General features: G+C 44.1%; 1 protein-coding gene across 1 annotated transcript in view; it reads right to left on the bottom strand.

Moving 5' to 3' along the window:
• Positions 1 to 20,827, bottom strand: part of trrap (transformation/transcription domain-associated protein) — a 305,269-nt gene that overhangs the window by 78,210 nt on the left and 206,232 nt on the right. Inside the window, exons 57-58 of the mRNA XM_073060184.1 lie at positions 7,229 to 7,420; positions 5,198 to 5,393 (exon numbers count right to left, since the gene is read on the bottom strand). Coding sequence (XP_072916285.1) covers positions 5,198 to 5,393; positions 7,229 to 7,420 — 388 coding nt within the window. The remainder of the gene's footprint in view (positions 1 to 5,197; positions 5,394 to 7,228; positions 7,421 to 20,827) is intronic.

Raw genomic sequence — 20,827 nt, 5'->3', positions numbered from 1 at the left:
AGATAGGATTGAATTAATAGGCTACATAATTAAAACAATTACATCACAAGGGTAATGTGCTGATATTGTGCCAATGAAAAATGAGAAAGGTGATAAACCATTAGTTTAGCTGCTATACCACTTTCTGCCAATAAATGTGAAAAAGTACAGATCTTATAAATAGTATTACCGGTATTTTTTAAAAAAGTGGTTTCCAACAGTAAATTATAGTAAAAGTTACTGCCCTGTACAGCTGCCATAAAACAAGACATTTCATGTCGTACAAATCAGAAATAATAAACCTGATTTTGATATAAGATTTCATCGGCTCTTAAAAGTGGATTCAATTAATTAAGCAAAATGTCATAAAATGTGGAATAACAATTTGTATTATGAAGCTGCAGCCTAAGTTTTTATTTTTGAAATGACTTCCTAACCACAGCGAAGGAGCTTCTTCCCCTTGATCAAATTTTCTGAACAATCCATTTCATCCCTTTTATTTTGCACTACTTGGTATACAAAATTATGTGGAATACAGATAGGATACATGCATGCATGCAGGTTTTTTCCACTGAGGTTGGGTGAGACTAGAATTAGGTCATGGGTTAAGGTTGAAAGGTGAAATGTTAAAGGGAAACATAAGGGAGGGGACTTCTTCACTTAGACTGTGGATTGTACTGCCAGCTCAAGTGGTAGATGTGGGTTTGATTTCGACATTTAAGAAAAATTTGGATAGATAAATGGAAGGGTATGGAGGACTATGGTCTGGGTGCAGATCGATGGGACTAGGCAAATAGCATAGCACAGACTAGATGGGCTGAAGAGCCTGTCTCTGTGCTGCAGTGCTCCATGACTCTATAACTACCTTTCTGTTTTGCAACTTACAGCAATTTTTTGTCTTTGTACCATACTGTTGCAGTAAAACAACAAATTAATGAACCTAACTCTGACATCAGATATCATTAGAGGTAATCTTTTGTTAATTAAGCTAGATTCTTAAGGTTCCTTAAGGTTGTTATAGCCAGTGTTGGTAATGGGGATAAGATCCCACTACCTATTAAATGCTCCCAACGACATGGTTACCAAGTTCAGCTCTTGGCCTTCACGTGTGAACTAGCTACTATGCCCAATCGGAACTGTTTCTACTCACAGGAGAAAGGGCAAAGGTGGGTTACTGGCACCTTAAAACCATTCACTTCAGGCAGATAGGGCTCTTCAGCCGTGGTTGGCAGCTCATCTAGAAGAAGAGAAACTCTGATCTCAAACCTCCGCTGCTTTGCGGCTATACCAACTCATGGTGAGGGCTTCGGGAGTAAACCCCATGGGAAAACTCCAGAGTTGGAGTCCCTAAGTTAGTTCTACATTGACTTCAATGCTGACTGGCAACTCCTGCGACGCTGCTGGTGCCAAACTGTATCGGTCTCTGCTGTTCCTTTAGCCTCATCAGATGCACTGAGAGGGGGAGCTTGCTCCATGGGCAATAGCTTGCTCTCCATATTGAACTGCCCTGGCTTGTGTATCTAGACAGCCAGGACGCAACATCCATGGTCGACCCTGACTGACACATAATTAAGTCGAATAACAACTTGCATTATGAGGCTGCAACCCTATTTTTATTTTTGAAATTATGTACGAATTACAGCAAAGCCTTCTGATTTATGTGGTACTGGTAACTGAATGAGCAGGCTGTAAGGAAGGGAGTGGATGAACACTGTGAACACATTGAGTTGAATCATTCACAAACAGACAATCTGCCAGGAAATAATTTTGACTTGAACTCAGAGTGTCAACAGTGCAGGAACAGGCCACTAGACTCCGCTGGTACATCAGGTGCTTCCTCCCATCTTACTTCAATAGTCAGATCTTTGTTTTTGCACATCAGCTCCTGGGCAGGTTAAAGCCACCTGCCACTCCCAGACAACGTAAAGGGTTTGGGAGAAGGAAAGCCTCGTCAGAAGGTGAATGAGCTCATTTTTAATTAGTGGACAGATTCAACGACCTGGGGTTATGTAGCCACACCAAGGAACAGGAGGAGCCAACCTTTCAACTCCCACATCTCATCTCACCATTCAATTAGATTGTGACTCATCTGTGTTACAAAACCTGTTATTGTTTTACTCAAATGAGAACTATAATCACTCACTTTTGACAATTTCAGTCATTTTCCCAGCCCGGCCCACTCTACGATAGGGTCAAGAGAACTCTTCACATTGCCACCCTACCTTGCAGGGAGGAGATGCTTCCAGCCATTCCCCCTCAGCACTATGGCTCTACTGACTCACTTTCAAGGACGAGGCACCTCAATATTTATTGTTTATTTATTTATTATTATTTTTTCCTTTTTTTCTTTCACTTTGTATTTGCACAGTTTGTTGTCTTTTGCACACTGGTTGATATGGTCTTTCATAGATTCTATTATGGTTACTGGATTTATTGAGTATGCCCACAATAAATGAATCTCTGGGTTGTATATGGTGATATATATACTTTGATAATAAATTTACTTCAAACTTTGACTTAATTATTTTCTCTTGATGTTGAGGACTTTCAACCCACTGAGACATGCTAGCTCAGTGAAACGCCATGGTTCCCACTCTCCGTTTAATTCTCTATAACCTAATCATTGTTACCACTGGCTCCCTCCAATCTTCCCCCCACCCCAGTACTCTGAACCTTCCCTGAGGAACTTTGATAAAGGGCTTCCAGAATTCTGTGCTTGTTGTAGAGGACAAACACGAGGAAATCTGCAGATGCTGGAAATTCAAGCAACACACACAAAATGCTGGTGGAATGCAGCAGGCCAGGCAGCATCTATAGGGAGAAGGACTGTTGACGTTTCAGGCCGAGACCCTTCGTCAGGACTAACTGAAAGGAAAGATAGTAAGGAAAGATTTAATTCCACGTCCCATTCCTATTCTGATATGTCTATCCATGGCCTCCTCTACTGTCAAGATGAAGGCACACTCAGGATGGAGGAACAACACCTTATATACCGACTGGGTAGCCTCCAACCTGATGGCATGAACATTGACTTCTCTAACTTCCGTTAATGCCCCTCCTCCCCTTTTTTTTTCTTTCTCTCTCTGCCCATTACTCTGCCTGTTCTCCATCTCCCTCTGGTGCTCCCTTCCCCCCCTTCTTTCTCCCTAGGCCTCCCGTCCCATGATCCTGTCCCTTCTCCAGCTCTGTATCCCTTTTGCCAATCACCTTTCTGGCTCTCAGCTTAACCCCACCCCCTCCGGTCTTCTCCTATCATTTCGCATTTTCCCCTCCACCTCCTATTTTCAAATCTTTCCTTTCAGTTAGTCCTAACGAAGGGTCTCGGCCCGAAACGTCGACAGCGCTTCTCCCTATAGATGCTGCCTGGCCTGCTGCGTTCCACCAGCATTTTGTGTGTGTTGTTGTAGAGGAACTTTGTTTCTCTCTGCCCCACCTCCAAACTCATTAATTACCTAAATCTGTAATGCACCCTTATAAAGATTCCCCACCCAAAACATCATCCTGATGAAGGGACTCGGTCTGAAATGTCGACTGTTTATTCCCCTCCATAGATGCTGCCAGACCTGCTGAGTTTCTCCAGCATACTGGAATGCAGAACCTAACATCACGGTACAGGTCCTTTGGCCCAAGATGTTGTGCAGATCTTTTAACCTACTCATAGATTAACCTAACCCTTACCAATCACATAGCCATCCTTTTTTCTTTCATCCATGTGTCTAAGAGTCTCTTAAATGTTCCCAATGTATCTGCCTCTACCACCACCCTCTGGCAGCAAGTTCCATGCAACTTTTTACACCCCTCCTACACTTCCCTCCAATCGTTTTTAAATTATCCCCCTTGTCTTCGCCATTTTGCCACTGGGAAAAGATGTTGGCTGTCCACTGTTGTGCTCAAGATTTCCAGCATCTGTTTGATCTCTTGTGTTTATAAATTACCTGAAGCATTTTGCTTACTTCACTCTCTGAACTAACACAAGTGAATACCAAATAGTGTTCATGCAACCGTCCTGTTTACTTTTCACATTGTTAGTGACCGTACCACAGGACAGAGAAACAGAACATAGAAGACCACCTGTGTTACTGAAATTCTCACACTTCACTGCAGTGCAGGCTTGTCCTGGGAATGGAGACCTGTCAGTGTGTGTGGCTGGGTGGGAGGATGGGAAAGAGGCTTGTTTTGATCTGTTATTGTTGTTGTTGCTTGTGTTGTTCTGCTGAACACTGTAGGCGTGCAATGTTGACGCTGGAACGTGTGGTGCCAGTTGCAGGCTACCCCTCACTGCTCCTAAGGTTGTGTTGGTTGTTAACGCAAACAACACATTTCACTGTATGTTTCAATGTACGCGTGATACATAAATCTGAATCTTTTCTGCACACACACACACACATGTACATCTGTGCAGCAAACACAGAAATGACTGAGGACCCAAAAGCAAAATACTGCAGATTCTGAAGAGCTGAAATACTGTGGAAATACTCCGGAGGCCAGGCAACAGCTTTGGAGAGTAAAAACAAGTTTATATTTTTAATCATCTCTGCTTCCCGGCTGCTGAATATTTCCAGCATTTTCTACTTTTACTATGAATGAGGCCCTACTGCATTAATCCCATTCAATTTGTCAGCTTGTTGCATCAGGAGGAAGTCATGTGGCCCTGACAATGAGGCCCAACTATCTGATCCCCATTTCCTTCAGCGCCTTTAACAAAAATCTATCAAACTCACGATCCACAGGTAACTTGCGATCAAATATTAAGCCTTATTTATGAAGAAGATCCGGATTTCAATCATTACTGCGTATAAGACTTAAAAGTATGGGATTTTAATTTCTACAAGGCCCTGCCCATACATTCCAAGCCTCCTAACCAGCAGAAGCGGTTCTGCTCTGTTGCTCCCTTTACTATTTATAAATCTTCAATCAAATTACCTCAGAAGATCCAAAATACTTTTTTATTTTTATTAAGAGATATAGCATGGTGACATGCTCTTTCGGCTCAAAATTGGGTGGCGCCACCCAATTGACCAATTGAACTACTTACCCATACATCTTTGGAATGTGGAAGAAACCTGAGCACCACCTTCACCCCGGAAACCCACGCAGTCACAGGAGGAACATATAAACTCCTTACAGGCAGCGGCAGGAATTGAACTTGGGTCACTGGCACTGTAATGTGTTTCACTGACCGCTACACTACTGTGCCACTCCGTATCAGGAGGAATACCTTGATAGTGATGCTGCCTCCACATGAAGATGCTGCTCCAGTGAGAAAGGTCGTCAGACACGATGGGCAGGCGATTTCTCCAAGTCTTCACCACTGTCTTCATGTCGTGCAAGCTAGTGTTCCTCCCCAAGTTAGCGGGCTGTAAACCGGCATTTATTTGCGCTGCCTCCTGCAGTTCGATGATTTGCTGAGCTGCCTGCAAGGCGAGCAAAATTGCATTAATCTTGGATGGTAACAAAGCAATGCATCAAACCACAGGTGGTGAAGGGGAATCCATGGTAATAACAACAGCGCACATTACAAATCCTAATTGGTAATCTTAATCACAAACAAGCTCATCATGAAAAGTGGCCCTTCAGCACGGCTGGTCAGTACCAACCAAGATGGCTCCATTTGCCCACGTCCCTCTAAACCAGGGGTTCCAAACCGGGACTAAACCCTTCCCAACTCAGTGTCTTTAATCCTAAGCCCTCCAGCCTTTCAATAGCACTTTACTACCACTGAGGTCTCGTCACTAGGACAGTGAGCTGTTTACTGTTTACGTGCATGTTGAATTATATTTTATTAAGTTACCTGTGGTATCATTTTGCTTAATGTGCTGCGTGTGATATTGTGGGGGTACCATGGTCTGAAGGAATGTTGTTTCGTTTGGTTGTATATATGCACAGTAAGATGACAATAAACTTCAACTTGAATAAACCGTTACGGTTACAGGGAAGTGCAGCATAGGTAGACAGTAAGGAGGTCCATGTGCAGCAATCATTACAATTGTCATGTACCGTAATAGAAAATAATTAAGGTCAGAGGAACACTGCTCTTTAAAACTAGAATACTGGAGCACAAGGGGCCTAGGGTGATATTTTACCGGTCAGCAACTGAAGGTCACCTCAGTAAGGCTTGAAGGAAGTACTACATGACACCAGGCTTCTGACAGAAGATAATAAACTGATTGAAAGATTCTGCTATTCAGGGTCACAGTCCAAAAATTAAGATCAGGACCTTCTAAGACTAATTAGGAATAACACTTCCACATAACGAAGGTAGAGGAAGCTTGAAACTCCCCCTTAGAAGCATCAATTGATGCTGGGTCAACTGTTAATGATAAATCTGAGATTGAAGGTTGGGGAAACTTAGTGTTTGGTCACAGATCAACTACGATTTTACCAAATGGGAACTAAATGGCCCGTTTCTTTGTTCTGATTTATTATGTATCCACAATTCCGTTCCATTGCCTTGCAAATCACCCGCTCAACACAGAGAGAGAAAAGAATTCCTAAGAACAAGATACGGTAGGGCAGTGATAAATATACCAGGAAGTGATGAGGGAGATGGAATAAAGAAAAATGAAAATAATCAGATAAGCACATTGACACGTTCAAATCCCACAGTAATACGTTGGTAATATTTGGTTTATCGGAGAAGGTTAAACAGCATCTTAGAATGGAACACACACAAAACGCTGGAGGAACTCAGCAGATCAGGAAGCACCTCAGGAAATGAATGAACAGTTGGTGTTTCAGGACTGGAAAGGAAGGGGGAAGATGCCAGAATCAAAAGGTAGGGTTGGGAGGGGGAAGGAGGATAGCTGGAAGGTGGTAGGTGAAGCTAGGTGGCTGGGAAAAATAAAGGGCTGAAGAGGAAGGAATCTGTTAGAAATGGAGAGTGGACCATGGGTAAAGGGATGTAGGAGAGGACCCAGGGGGAGGTGATAGGCAGGTAAGAAGAAATTTTAGAATGGAATAGTTTTCACTCTCTCTCCCACTACACCGCCTACACACTCACACACACACACACTCACAACTAACAGTAGGGAGTTTCTTTCTCTCTCCCTCTCTCACTGACACAAATGCATGCATTTGCACACACAAATGGCTGTAGGACATTTTTCTCTCTCGCTCTCTCTGGCACACACACCCTCTCTCTCTGACGCATCTTCCCCCCACTCACACAGTTGGTTGTAGGCAGTTCCTCTCTCTCTCCCTCACTGACACACTCTCACACCTTGCACGGCTGACTGTAGGGAGTTCTCACCTGGAGCAATGGCGTGTGCACGTGTGACACAATGTGAGGGAGTCTCCGCCACTCCCGGATGGCAAGGCTACTGGCCATCTCCATCAGACGCTCGATGAAGTTGAGCTGCTGTTCTTCAGGGTGGCAGATTGCCAGGTAGCCTCGGTACATGTTAACTTTCCAGGCCATCTCCTTGGGGCAACTCAGCTCCACCTAAATGGGAATTAAATGGAACAGTCAGAATCCACTGGGGCAAATTCTCCCCCTTAGCGGTACATACAGTAATACTGAGGGGCAGAAGGAAGCAGTAGTGGTGAAATTATAAAGCGCACATTCAGTATCACTTCATTGGTTACATCTGCTTGTTAATGCAAATATCTAATCATGTGGCAGCAACTCAATGCATACAAGCATGCAGACATGGTCAAGAGGTTCTGTTGTTGTTCAGACCAAGCATCAGAGTGGGGAAGAAATATGATCCACGTGACTTTGACTGTGAATACAAAAGAAAATCCCAAGGAGTGGCAGTGCTGTGGGCAAAAGTGCCTTGTTGATGAGAGTGGTGGTCAGAGGAGAATGGTTCAAACTGACAAGAAGGTGTTAGAAACTTAAATAATCACACGCTATGATAGTGTTGTGCAGAAAAAGCATCTCTGAATGCAAAACACATTGAACCTTGAAGTGGATGGGCTAGGAACATACACTCAATGGCCACAGGAGGTACCCAATAAAATGGCCACTAGGGTACTTCCTGACATACCATCCAGCGTAAGTTTAATCTTACTTGGGCAAGAGGAAAGTTTCCAGAGTGCTACAGAGGTGCAGTGGGTAGAATCGCCACCTCAGAGTTTCAGCGACCTGCATTCGATCACCACCTCCTGTGCTGTCTGTGTGGAGTTTGCACCCTCCCCCTCAACTGCATGATCTCCGCACCCCCCCCCCCCCCCAAACCCGGGCTTTCCAGCTTCCTCTCACATCCCAAAGATGCCATTAGTAGTTTAACTGGCAGATGTAAGTTGCCCCCAATGTGCAGTCGAGGGGAGAATTGTATGGAGAGTTGCCCCCAGTATGCAGGTGAGAGGAAAGAATCATGTGGAGAATTGCTCCTCACGGGCAGTTGAGGGGGAAAATCGCGTGGAGAGATTATGAGGAGGTGGGATAAGAGTGTAGAATTAAAATAAATGGGTGGTCGATGGTCTGCACAGTCTTGATGAAACAAATGGCCTGTGAAAATGTACAATGTACTAATTCACTGAATATCTGAATGACATAGTCTGCTCATTTTACATTACTCAATGATAAAATTCCTCTTTAAACTGCAGCTCAATATTGTCAAGGAAAATCTCAAAAGCACAGATGTTACTCCTCCATCTTCGCCTTTCGGATTCCTCCTTCTTCAGCCCTTTACCTTTTCCAACTGTTCTCTCCCAATCTCCTGCTTCATCCACTCTCCTCACCCACCTATCTACCCCCTCACCTATGCCCACTCTGCTTGTACTCCCCCTCCTCCCCACACCTTCTCATTCTGGCTTTTGCCCCCTTCCTTGGCCCAAAATATTGACCGTTTGTTCCTCTCCATAGACGCTGTCTGACCCTCAACATTTTGTGTGTATTGCTGAAGATTTTCAGCATCTGCAGACTCTTTTGTGTTATAATTAATGTACTCTAATATCTTCCCAACCACTGAAGTCAGGCTGACTGGCCTATTTCTTCCTTTCTTCTGCCTTCCTCCCGTTTTAAAGAGTGGAGTAACATTTACAATTTTGCAGTCCCCAGGATCATTTAGAATCTTGTGATTCTTGAAAGATCATTACCACTGCCTCCACAATCTTTTCAGCCACCTCCTTCAGAATGCTGGAGTATAGTTCATCTGGTTCAGGTGACTTATCTACCTTCACACCCTTCAGTTTCCCAAGCACCTTCTCCTTAGTGATAATAACTACACTTATTTATGCCCCTGTCACTCTAGAATTTCTGGCATACTGCTAGTGTTTTCCACAGTGAAGACTGACACAAAATACTTATAAAGTTCCTCCACCCTTTCTTTGTCCTCCATTACTACCACTCCATGTTATTTTCCAATGATCCCATATGCACATTTGCCTCTCTTTTACTCTTCACATATCTGAAAAAAACTTTTGTGTTTTTTATATCAATAGCTATTTTACCTCCATATTTCATCTTTTTTCTCCTTATTTTGTGTGTGTGTGTGTGTATTATGCTGGATTTCCAGTATCTGCAGAATCTCTTGTGTTTCTAGTTGAGCAAATTAGTCCTATCACACAAAAGCAACAGCATCCAGCTACTCAAACACATGATGGTCTCTCAAAACCAGCAAGGGTTTTGATGGAGCTGACCCACTGGCAGGGAGGCTGGGTAACAGAGAGGAGGGATCATCAAGTGAAACTAGGGCATGGAAGAGTTCGGATGAAAATTTTTTGTGCACATTTCATGCACTAACCAACTGGCAGGCTGAAGCAGATTCATTAACAAAACTCAGAATGGAAGGGAACATGCATATGCTAAAGAAAAACTGCAAGGACTAACTAGAATGAAGATGCTGAGTGTCATGTTACAGTACATGTGAAGAGGATGTTTCCCTTGTGGAAGAAACAGGAACAAGGAACTGCTCTTTGAAAATCAGAGGTCACCCTGAGATGAGGCAGAATTATTTCTCTCTGGTCTTTCCATAGAATATTATTTGTAAAACATGGACCATACAACAGCACAGCATAGCCACAATGTTTTAACCTACTCTAAGATCAGTCTAACCCTTCCCTCCTACATAAGCCTCCATTTTTCTATCATCCATGTGCCTGTCTAAGAGTCTCTTTAATGCCACTAATGTAGCTCACTCTACCACCACCCCTGGCGGTGTGTTCTACACACCCATCACTCTCTGTGTAAAAAAACCTTACCTCAGACATTGCCTCTATATTTTCCTCCAAACACCTTTAAATTATGTCCCTCGGTATCAGGTTTCCTCACCCTGGGAAAAAGTCTATGATTGTCCATTCCACCCATGCCCCTTGTCATTTTGTAACCTCTATGAAATTGCCTTTCCTCATCCTTCACTCCAAAGAGCAGAGCCCCCACACTCTCCAATCCAGACAACATCCAAGAAAACCTCCTCTGGACCCTCTCTAAAGTTTCCCATTAACCTTTCTGAGGTTAGCTTTCTCATTTCTGCCTCTCCTTCTGTATTACTCTGCTGTGAACCTCTTTGAAAAATGATAAAGATCAGCCTTATTTGTCACACGTACCGAAACATACAGTGAAATATGGCATTTGCGTCAACAACCACAGTCCAAGAAAGTGCTGGAGGCAGCCTGTAAGTGTCTCATTACTTTCAGCACCAACGTAGCATGCCCTAACCCGCACATCTTTAAAATGTGGGAAGAAATCCACAGAGTGAACATACAAACTTCTCACAGACAGCAGCAAGATTTCAACCCCAATCCTACAACTGTTGCTGAAATAGCAATATTCTAACCACTATACTACACTATGCAAAGGAGGATGAGAGGTGACTGGGAAGAGGTGTATAAGATGATAAGAGGCACTGATAGAGTAGACAGCCAGAGACTTTTTCTTAGTGCAGAAGCGGCCAGTTTGAAAGGGCATAATTTTAAGGTGACTGTAAGAAAGCCCAGGGGGATGTCAGTGGCAGTTCTTTGTTAACAGAGAGTGGGGGGTGCTGCAGTGCTGGTGGCAGATGAAGATACTTCAGAGACTTTTAGATAGTCACATAAATGAAAAATGGAGGGCCACAAAGGAGAACAGAGTTAGATTGGTCTTGGAGTAGGTTAAAAGGCCAACACAACACTGTGGGCTGAAGGGCCTGTGCTGTGCTGTATTGTTTTATGATTTTCCTTTACTATCTGCCAAGCAGAAACATCTCCTAAATATATCACATCTCATTTTCTGAAATGGTGAGAACAGAGGGTCAAAACAACTAACTGTACTAGAAGGTCTTTTTACCCTAGAGTGTAAAGTTTGAGGGCAGATTTGATAGATGTATACAAAATTATGAGGGGTATAGACAGGACAAATGCAAGTAGGCTTTTTCCACTGAGGTTGTGGGAGACTAGAACTGGAGGTCACTGGTTAAGGGTAAAAGGTTAAATGTTTAAAGGGAACTTCTTCACTCAGAGGGTGGTAAGAGTATGGAATAAGCTGCCAGCTCACGTGGTGGATACAGGGTCAATTTCAAAGATTCAAAGTACATTTATTATCAAATTTAACAGAAATCTGCATAGATACATGGATGGGAGGGGTATGGAAGGCTTCGTCCAGGTGCAGGTTGATTGGACTAGGCAGATTAATGGGTTGGCATGGACTAGCTGGGCCAAAGGGCCTGTTTCTGTGCTGTAGTGTTCTATGACCCTAAGGTGCATGAGAAGGGCAGATGTATATCGAACATACTTCTCACTGCCTCCTTCTCTGGGTGACTGGCTGAATGTACTAATTCTCCTCAAACAAAAAGAACAGGCACTACTGGGTTAAGGCATTGTCACATGAGAAATTTTAAATTACACCACAGAAAGGGCGCAGAGATCTGTGACAGACTAAATTTAGAACCCAGGGAAGAGAGCTTAGGCTGCCTCTGGAGCATTACGCTTCAAGGTTCCACACACCAGACGCAGAGAGTAAGTCATGACAAATGAGTCCACATGTAGAGACAGATGAGACACCCTGAATGCAAAATAATTTTCACTGAGACGTATCGGTGTTGTGCTTTTCACAAGTGATTTCCTCACTAACTGGTTTGTGATAGTTCCTAATGAGTTCAACTGTCTTACCACAACAGCAATAGGTAGTGCAAGCTAGGGGCGCCACAGTAACAGTGGTTAGTACAACCACTTTACAGCCCCAGCGATCACTGATCATGGTTCAATTCCTACCACTGTCTGTAAGGATTTTGCATGTTCTGCCCGTGCATTTCCTCCAGGCGCTCTGGTTCCCTCCCACATTCCGAAGATGTCTAGTTAAGAGTAGTAAGCTGTGGGCATGCTACTTTGGCACAGGAAGCACGGCAGTGTTTGAGGGTCCATTTCTTGGGAGGCACGGTAGCACAATGCTATTACAGCACCAGCAGTCAGGGCTCAATTCCCACCACTGTCTGTAAGGAGTTTGCACGTTCTCCCTGTGACCAGATGAGTTTTCCCCGGGTGCTCCAGTTTTCCCCCACATAGGGTGAATGAGTTGTTGGCATGCTATGTTGGCGTTGGAAGCATGGTGACACCTGCCTCTCACCCAGCACATTCTTGGATTGCGTTGATTGTTGTTGCAAAAGGCACATCATACTCTATGTTTCGATGTATGTTTGACAGATAAAGCTAATCTTCAGCCTTGTTCTATTGGAAGCATTGAGCTGCAGACTGGTGACCAGATCTCAGGAGGAACAGGATGGGGAGATACCCAGTGGCTGCAGATGCTGGAACTCAGTGGATCGGTCAGCATTTGTGAAAGAAATCGCAGCTCAGATGAAGGGACTCAACCTGAAACATCAACTATCCATTTCCCTCTACAGATGCTGCCTGACCTGCTGAATTCCTCCAGAGCTTGTTTAATGGCCAAGAATAACAACTGCGGCTGAAAGGATCGACATTGACAACAAGTTGCATAGACCTTTCTTAAAGTATATTTCCTGGGGTAAAGAAGGTTAAAGGATGATCAAGGTGGTCACATGATTGCAGGATTTACTAGGTCAGATGGACAGAAATATTTTGTGTGTTACGACTCCCGAATAAGAGGACATAACATAATTCCTTATTGGTACATAAAGAAGGCTGTTCTGCCCATTAAATCCATGGTGTAATGCTGTACGTCCCATTCTCCCTCATATCTCCATAAGACCATAAAACATATTAGCCAGTTGGTGGTGCAGTGGCATCGGCACCAGGCTTCAGGTTGAGAGGCCACAGGCTCAAATCCGGCTGGCTCCTTGTGCGCTTTCCCCCCATGCTGGGTTGAGTGTCAAGCTAGCAACTTAGCCTTGTGAAACAGACAAACACTAATGACTGCTCCAAACAAGGCATGGGGAGGAACTATAAGACGAAGAAGCAGGAGGAGGCCATTGAGACTGATCTACCACTTGGTCATGGAGGCCATCTTCTCTCTCTCCCTCTCCCTGCGATTATTTTGCCAGGTACATAACAAATAACTTACAATGCACGTCTTTGGGGTGGAAGGACACCCAAACACCCAACAGAAACCATAGTCAAAGGGGATAACATGGTACCATGCCACCCCACTGTTCAATGGTACATCTGGTAGTGCCAGAGACCAGCGTTCAATCCTGACCTCACATGCTGTCTGTGTGGAGTCTGCACGTCCTCTCTAACTTCACAAATCTCCACCCAGAGGTTCGTAGGTTAAATGGCCATTGTAAATTGTCCCGTGACTATCATGGTCATCACGTGTCACGTCATATGATGTAGGTGCTCATGGTCTCATGACTGATGGTTCTTGGCTTGCCATTGCTTTCGTCTGGGAAGCGTCCTTATAAGGCAGGTGACCCCAGCCGCTATCAATACTCTTCAGAGATTGTTTGCCTGGCGTCAGTGGTCACTTGTGATATCCACCAGCTGCTCATACAAGCGTCCCATGGCTTCACGTGACCCTGATTGGGGGTGGGGTGGGGGGCTAAACAAGTGCTACACCTTGCCCCAGAGTGACCTGCAGGTTAGTGGAGGGAAGGAATGACATACACCTCTTTCGGTAAAGATGTATCTCCACCCTGCTGCCCAAGCTGGGGTTAAATGGGCAGGGCACTGGGCCCTGAACCAGAAGGCCCTGTTCCACAATGTATCTCTTAAATAAATATAAATAAAATACATAATGAATGCCAACCCTATTAAGTGCAAGCCATTTTGAGGGATCTATGAACGTGGACCCACAAGCTCCTTCTGTTCCTCCACACTGCTAAGAATCTTGCTATTAACTCAATATTCTGCCTTCAGATTTGACCTTCCTAAGTGAATAACTCCACGTTTCCAGGTTGAACTTCGTCTGCCGCTTCGCACCCAGGCTCTGCAACTGGTCAGATGTCCCGTTGTAACCTATAGCAACCTTCTACACTATGTGTATGTACAGCTGGTGGGCTGTGGGACCTGCTTCCAAGCTGCATCTCTCTATGACATTAAAACGAAAGCCAAGGCCAGGTTGCCCCGTTCACAGAGGCTGGAGTATTTCTCCTGCTCACGGTGTACTGGTGGGATTCTCTGCCAATATACTTTAGAATGAGGAGAGGCAGAGACAGGGTACTGACCAACCTACCTCAATAGTTATTCCGGCATCACACGACTGATCTTGTGTACTTGGAGCTTTGGAGTGCAGATATTTTGTTTAAAACATTCCCCAATATGCAAATATAATTAGAAAGGTCAGCGTTTAATGCCCACGAATCCAAGTGGGTACTAGTTCCACAATAGGTAAGGCTGAAAGATGAATTTTTAATAACAACAGTGCTTCTTTTAAAACTCCAGATCCATTTAATCATATACTGAGCTGCTCTAGTGGGATTTGAACTCACACCACCAGGTCAAGAGTCCAGTAACTTAACCAGTGTGCTACCGAATTCTGACCGCACAGGAACGACTTTCCAACACAATCAAAGAGATAATGGCAACGTGAAATGTCTCTGAAACCAAATGACGAATCCCCCATAACAAAGTTCTACAGACGTACGGTGGAGAGCATTCTGACTGGTGTGGAGGCCCCAATGCACAGCATCATGCGAGGCTGCAGAGGGCCGTAGACTCCGCCAGCTCCATCAGGCGCACAACACTCCCGAGTTTCAAAGCACATCTTCCAAAGGTAATTCCTCAACGTAAAATCCATCATGAAAGACCCTCACCATCCTGGCCACACCCTCTTCTCATTACTCCCACCAGGGAGGAGGTACAGGACCCTGAAGACCCACATTCAACATTTTAGGAACAGCTTAATTCCCTCGGTCATAAGATTTCTGAATGGCACATGGACCGTTGAATACTAACTCGCTATTCCTCTTTCTGTCCTTTTTTAAACTTTAGCCTACACTCATTGGCTGCTTTATTAGGTACACCTGTACAACTATTTGTTAATGCAAATTATGTGGCAGCGATTCAATGCATAAAAGCATGAAGACACGGTCAGGAGGTTCAGTTGATTTTTTTTTAGACCGAACAACAGAATAGGTAAGAAATGTGATCTAAGTGGCTTTGACTGTGAAATGATTGTTGGTGCCAGACAGGGTGGTTTGAGTATCTCAGAAACAGCTGATCTCCTGGAATTTTCATGCACAATGTTCCCTAGAGTTTACAGAGAATGGTATGAAAAACAAAAGAAAATTCTAGTGAGTGGCAATCTTGTGGGCAAAAACTCCTTGTTAATGAGAGAGGTCAGGGGAGAATGGCCAGACCGGTTCAAGCTGACAGGAAGGTGAAAGAAACTCAAATAACCACACGTTACAACAGTGGTGTGCAGGAGAGCATCTCTGAACACACAACATGTCGAGCCTTGAAGTGGATGGGCTACAGCAGCAGAAGACCACGAACATGTACCCAGTGGCCACTTTATTAGATACAGGAGGTACCTAGTATTGTGGCCACTGAGTGTATCTCACACTATAGGGCTGCCAGCAAACAACAAATCTCACAACATCAGTGCTAATAAATCCTGATTCAGGAGCACACAACTGGAGACAAGGAGACTTGTGCCAGAAAGGTAACAAAGCACGCCTTAGTTTGATCAGAATTGTCCTTTTAGCAACATACAAATGCCTGCTCTCATCAGTTCCAGTAAAAGTAGGGCGAATGAAATATTAAACAGAAACAAGCTAATTCAATCCCAGATAAACAGAACAAACACCAGTACAGCTTCGAGCTTTTCGTGCAAATCGGCTTCGTAACCTTCCTCTGAACTTCTTAATTTAGTCGTGAAAATGGAAAACAAAGAAAATAATACTTATTTACATCAGCCTGTAGTCATTGAATAACACTGTGTACTGCTGCTGTTTTTTGTCTCATTAACAAAGGCTGAAAAACGTGCTGAGTGGAAAAACCTGAATCATGCAGTAAGTGGAGGAGAAACAGAGGGTCGATAACGCAATGCTGCCCCAATATTCCCAACACTGTGTTTTATTTCCCACCAGTTTCACTCACTCAAACATTCACTGCAAGACTCTCCCTGGAGGCCACAAGAGATGACACAGTCATAATAGTATCTTTGGGTGGCGGGTGAAGATGCATCTTAACCCAAGGATGTGTAAGGTACTCCTTCTCTCCGTTAGCCTGCAGGTCACCCTTGGGCAAGGTGTAGCACCTGCCTAGACATCCCCCCCCACCACCCCAATCAGGGTCACATGAAGCCATGGGAGCAGGTCTGTAGAAAAATTTGCCAAAAATAATCATGGTCATGAGACCAAGATCGCCCACATCATACGACACGGCACATCATGAGAAAGTGAGTGAATAATACCTTATGAGGAAAGGTTGAGTGAACTAGGGCTTTGAAGTGGAATGTATAACACTACAGACAGAAACATGCCCTTCAGCCCACAACGTCGTGCCAAATTAATTAAACCAGTAATTAAATACCTAACTAAACTAATACTTCCTGCCTACACAATGTCCATATCCCTTCCTTTCTCTGCACATTCACATCCCTATCTGAGAACCACTTAATCTCCTCTATGTATCTGCCTCCACATTCAACGCACCCACCAGTCTGTGTAAAGAATACTTGCTCCTGCACATCTCCGTTGAACTTACCCCCTCTCAGCTTAAATGCCTGTCCCTAGTAATAGACAGTTTGACCCTGGGAAAGTGATCAAAAACATTACAGAAACTGTACTCAGTTTTTCCAACACCGGCATCGTGTTACAGATAACAAGTTGGTAACGAACAGACATTCACGCAATTATTCAAGGGCATTCACATAAATACAACCAATTTTCAGATGAGAAAACAGAACATCAGGGAGCACAACTCTCCCTTGTAGCATACATCCAGGCAAGTGGAAAAACAATCACGTCAGCAGCACAGCATTAATTATTCAACGGCTCAGAAGGTGGCAGTGATTTTCACCACCAAGAGGATGGAAGGAAGCCTTGAAGACCAACCCACCCAATCCCAACTAAGCCAAGGCTGTCAGGAGAGCAAGAATGTCTCCTCCAAGATTTCATAAACAGTCACCATTCTGTTTCTTAAACTCATCTGGATGTGCACCATATGTATAATCCCAGTGCCATACTGCAGGGTCTCTGAAACGGCGGAGAAATCCACTCCAGTACCGAGCATCTGTTAGCCTGCATCAATCATTAAGGACACTCGCCATGTGGGATGAGTCCTCTTATCATAGCAATGTCAGCGAGGGGGTAGAGGAACCTGAAGAACCACATTCAACGTCTTAAGAACAGCTTCTTCTCCTCAGCCACCATACGTCTGAATGGTCCATGAACACGCTCTCCTCTTGTGCCACGATGAGGTCACCCTCAGAGTGGAGCAGCAATACCAGGAAGCCTCCCACCTGATGGCATTTATATTGATTTCTCCTTCTGGTGAACTATTCCCCCTCACCCCCCTTTCCTCTATTCCCCACTCTGACCCTTCACTTCTTCTCAGCTGCCTGTCATTTCCCCCCATGTCCCTTCCTCCTTCCCTTTCTCCTATTGGTCACTCTGCTCTCCTATTAGATTCGTTCTTGTCCAGCCCTTGACCTTTCCCACCCACCTGGCTTCACCTATCATATTGCAGCTAGCCTCATTCCCTACCCCCACCTTTTTATTCTTTCCCCCCTTCCTTTCCAGTTCAATAAAGGGCCTCAGCCCATGACATTGACTGTACTCTTTTTCATTGATGCTGCCTGGCCTGCTGAGTTCCTCCACTTTGGATTTCTATCATCCGCAGGCCTCCTCATGTTTCTGATTTACTGCCTCACTATTCGGACTATTTATCTATCTGTTATATTTATATATTGTAACTCAGTAATTGTTTTAATGGCTTTCATTACACTGCCGCCACAAGACAACAGATTTCACAACATGTCAGTGATAATGAACCTGAATTTGACATTGCATGCTCACCCACAATGGCCATGTACTGTTTATGTCCAGTGAACCTACGTGTATTGTGGAAAGGATGAGTCCTATAGTGGCAGAGTCTAGAACCAGACGGCTCAACTTCAGAATACAAGGAAGCCACTTTAGAACGGAGAGGAGGAATTTCTTTAGCCAGATGATGGTGAATCTGTGGAATTCATTGCCACAGTTGCTGTGGAAGCCAAGTCATTGGGAATATTAGAAGTAGAGGTTTGTGATTAGTAAAAATGTCAAAAGTTAGACAGAGAATGGGGTAGAGGGGGATAATTAGTGGTGGAGCAGACTCGATGGGCCAAATGGCCTATTTCTGCTCCTGCATCTCATGGTCTTAAGTACGCTGACACTAGCAAACGGCCTCTTAGTACTGACTGGTATCAGGAAGCAACTAGGTTTAAACCATGGATGAATCCCCAAAAGTTTACAAATAGAATATGCTGGACACCACATTGAAAATCAACTAGAAATGAGGGAACAAGGAAACCAACTCCGTCTCAAAATCAGATTTATTACCACTGACTTGCTTCATGAAACTTGTTGTTCTGTGGCTGCACTACCGTGTGAAGGGCTGGACTGGCCTATATCCCCAAATAAATAAAGATTACTGTATAAGAAATATATAAATAAATAAATGGATAGTACAAAAAGAGAGGTTCATGGATCACTCAGAAATCTGGTAGCAGAGGGGAAGAAGCCATTCCTAAAAGGTGGAGTGTGTACCTCCTCCCTGATGGCAGTGATAGGAAGTGAGTATGTCCTGGATGGTGAGAGCCTTTAATGGTGAATGCTGCCTTCCTGAAGTACCAGCTTTTGAAGATGTCTTCGAAGGTGGGACACAGTGGAACTGGCTGAGTTTAGAAGCCTCTGCAGCTTTTTCTCATCCTACCCATTGCAGCAGCCTCCATGTTAGGTGGTGATGCAACCAGTTAAAATGTTCTCCACATTAGTTATCGATAAGCTTCAGGACCTTGGTTTCAAACACTCCTTGTGCATTTGGACACTCGATTTACTCACACACAGACTCCAGTCAGTTTGGATTGGCAATGACATCTCCTCCACAATCTCCATCATCACAAGGCTGTGTGCTTTGCCCCTGCTCCACTCATTTTACACCAATGACTGTGAGGCTAAGCACAGCTCCAATGCATATTCAAATCTGCACTATAAAGTGTCATGCTAATCACCACGCTACCATGCCACCCGTGACATACTAAATGTCCTCGAACTCCTAATGAAGTACAGCCACTGGCATGCCTATTTTTTGATTGCACCAATGAGTACTAGGCAAGTCCTTACCAAAGGGCAAAATGCATCATTTAATCCCAAGGCAAGATATCATTTGATACCAATATCAAGCTGGAATCACAAGGGAGCCGCTGAACTGCACATGGCTTCCACAGGGTAGGACTATCACTCAATACTATATCGAGGACAAAGAGGTGACCACCAACTACTGGCCCTCACAGCTGGATAGTAGGGTGAATAAAGAAAACAAAAGAAATCTCAGACATCAGGCGGCTATCCCATATTTCTGCGGCACATCCTCTGACAGCTGATGCTGTAAAGTGCTACTCTGTCACCATGCTACCACGATGCCCATGACAAACCAAATCTCCTCAAACTCCAATGAAATCAGAGATTAGCCATGAGATGAGGAATCACCAAAAGCAACACTGAGGTAAGGAGTCTACAGTACTTATGCATCATAGAACTGAGTATAGCACAGTATAGGCCCTTCAGCCAACATTGTTGCGTCAACCTTTTAACCTACTCCAAGATTAATCTAACTCTTCCCATCTAAATAACCCTCCATTTTTCTATCATCCACATGCCTATCTACAAGTCTTTTAAATGCCCCAAAATGTATCTGCCTCTATCACATTCCCTGACAGTGCGTTCCACACACCCAACACTCTTTGTGTAAAAAACCTACTCTGACATTCCATGTTATATTTTCGTCCAATCACTTTAAAATTATATACCCTCATTTTAATCATTTTCACTTGGGTAAAGTCTCTGGCTGTCCACTCTAACTATCCCTCTTAACATCTTATACACCTCTATCAAGTCACCTCTCATCTTCCTTCACTCCAAAGAGAAAAGCCATAGCTCACTCGACCTATCCTCATAAGATGATGCTCTCTAATCTAGGCAGTGTCCTGGCAAATCTCCACTGCACCTTAATTAAAGCTTCTACGGGGAGATTCTATATTTTTTTAAAGAGCTATAGCATGGTAACAAACCCTTCAGCTCTATGAAGCTACGCTGGCCAATTTCACCCACGTGACCAATTAAGCTACTGCATCTTTGGATTGTGGGAGGAAGCTACAGCACCAGGTGGAAACCCACGTGGTCACAGGGAGAACATACAAACATACAAACTCCTTGCTGACAGCAGTGAACCCAGGTCACTAGTGCTGTAACACCATTTTGCTAACTGCTATGCTACCATGTTCTGTATCATGAAGAACTTTAAACCAAAAACGATCTGTAAACTTCACCATGGACAGTGGCTGTGAATGGAGGAGGGTTGGGCA

The sequence above is a fragment of the Hemitrygon akajei genome, chromosome 11 (assembly GCF_048418815.1).
Source record: "Hemitrygon akajei chromosome 11, sHemAka1.3, whole genome shotgun sequence".
Classification (NCBI taxonomy): Eukaryota; Metazoa; Chordata; class Chondrichthyes; order Myliobatiformes; family Dasyatidae; genus Hemitrygon; species Hemitrygon akajei.
This window is presented reverse-complemented; position numbering and strand designations above follow the sequence as displayed.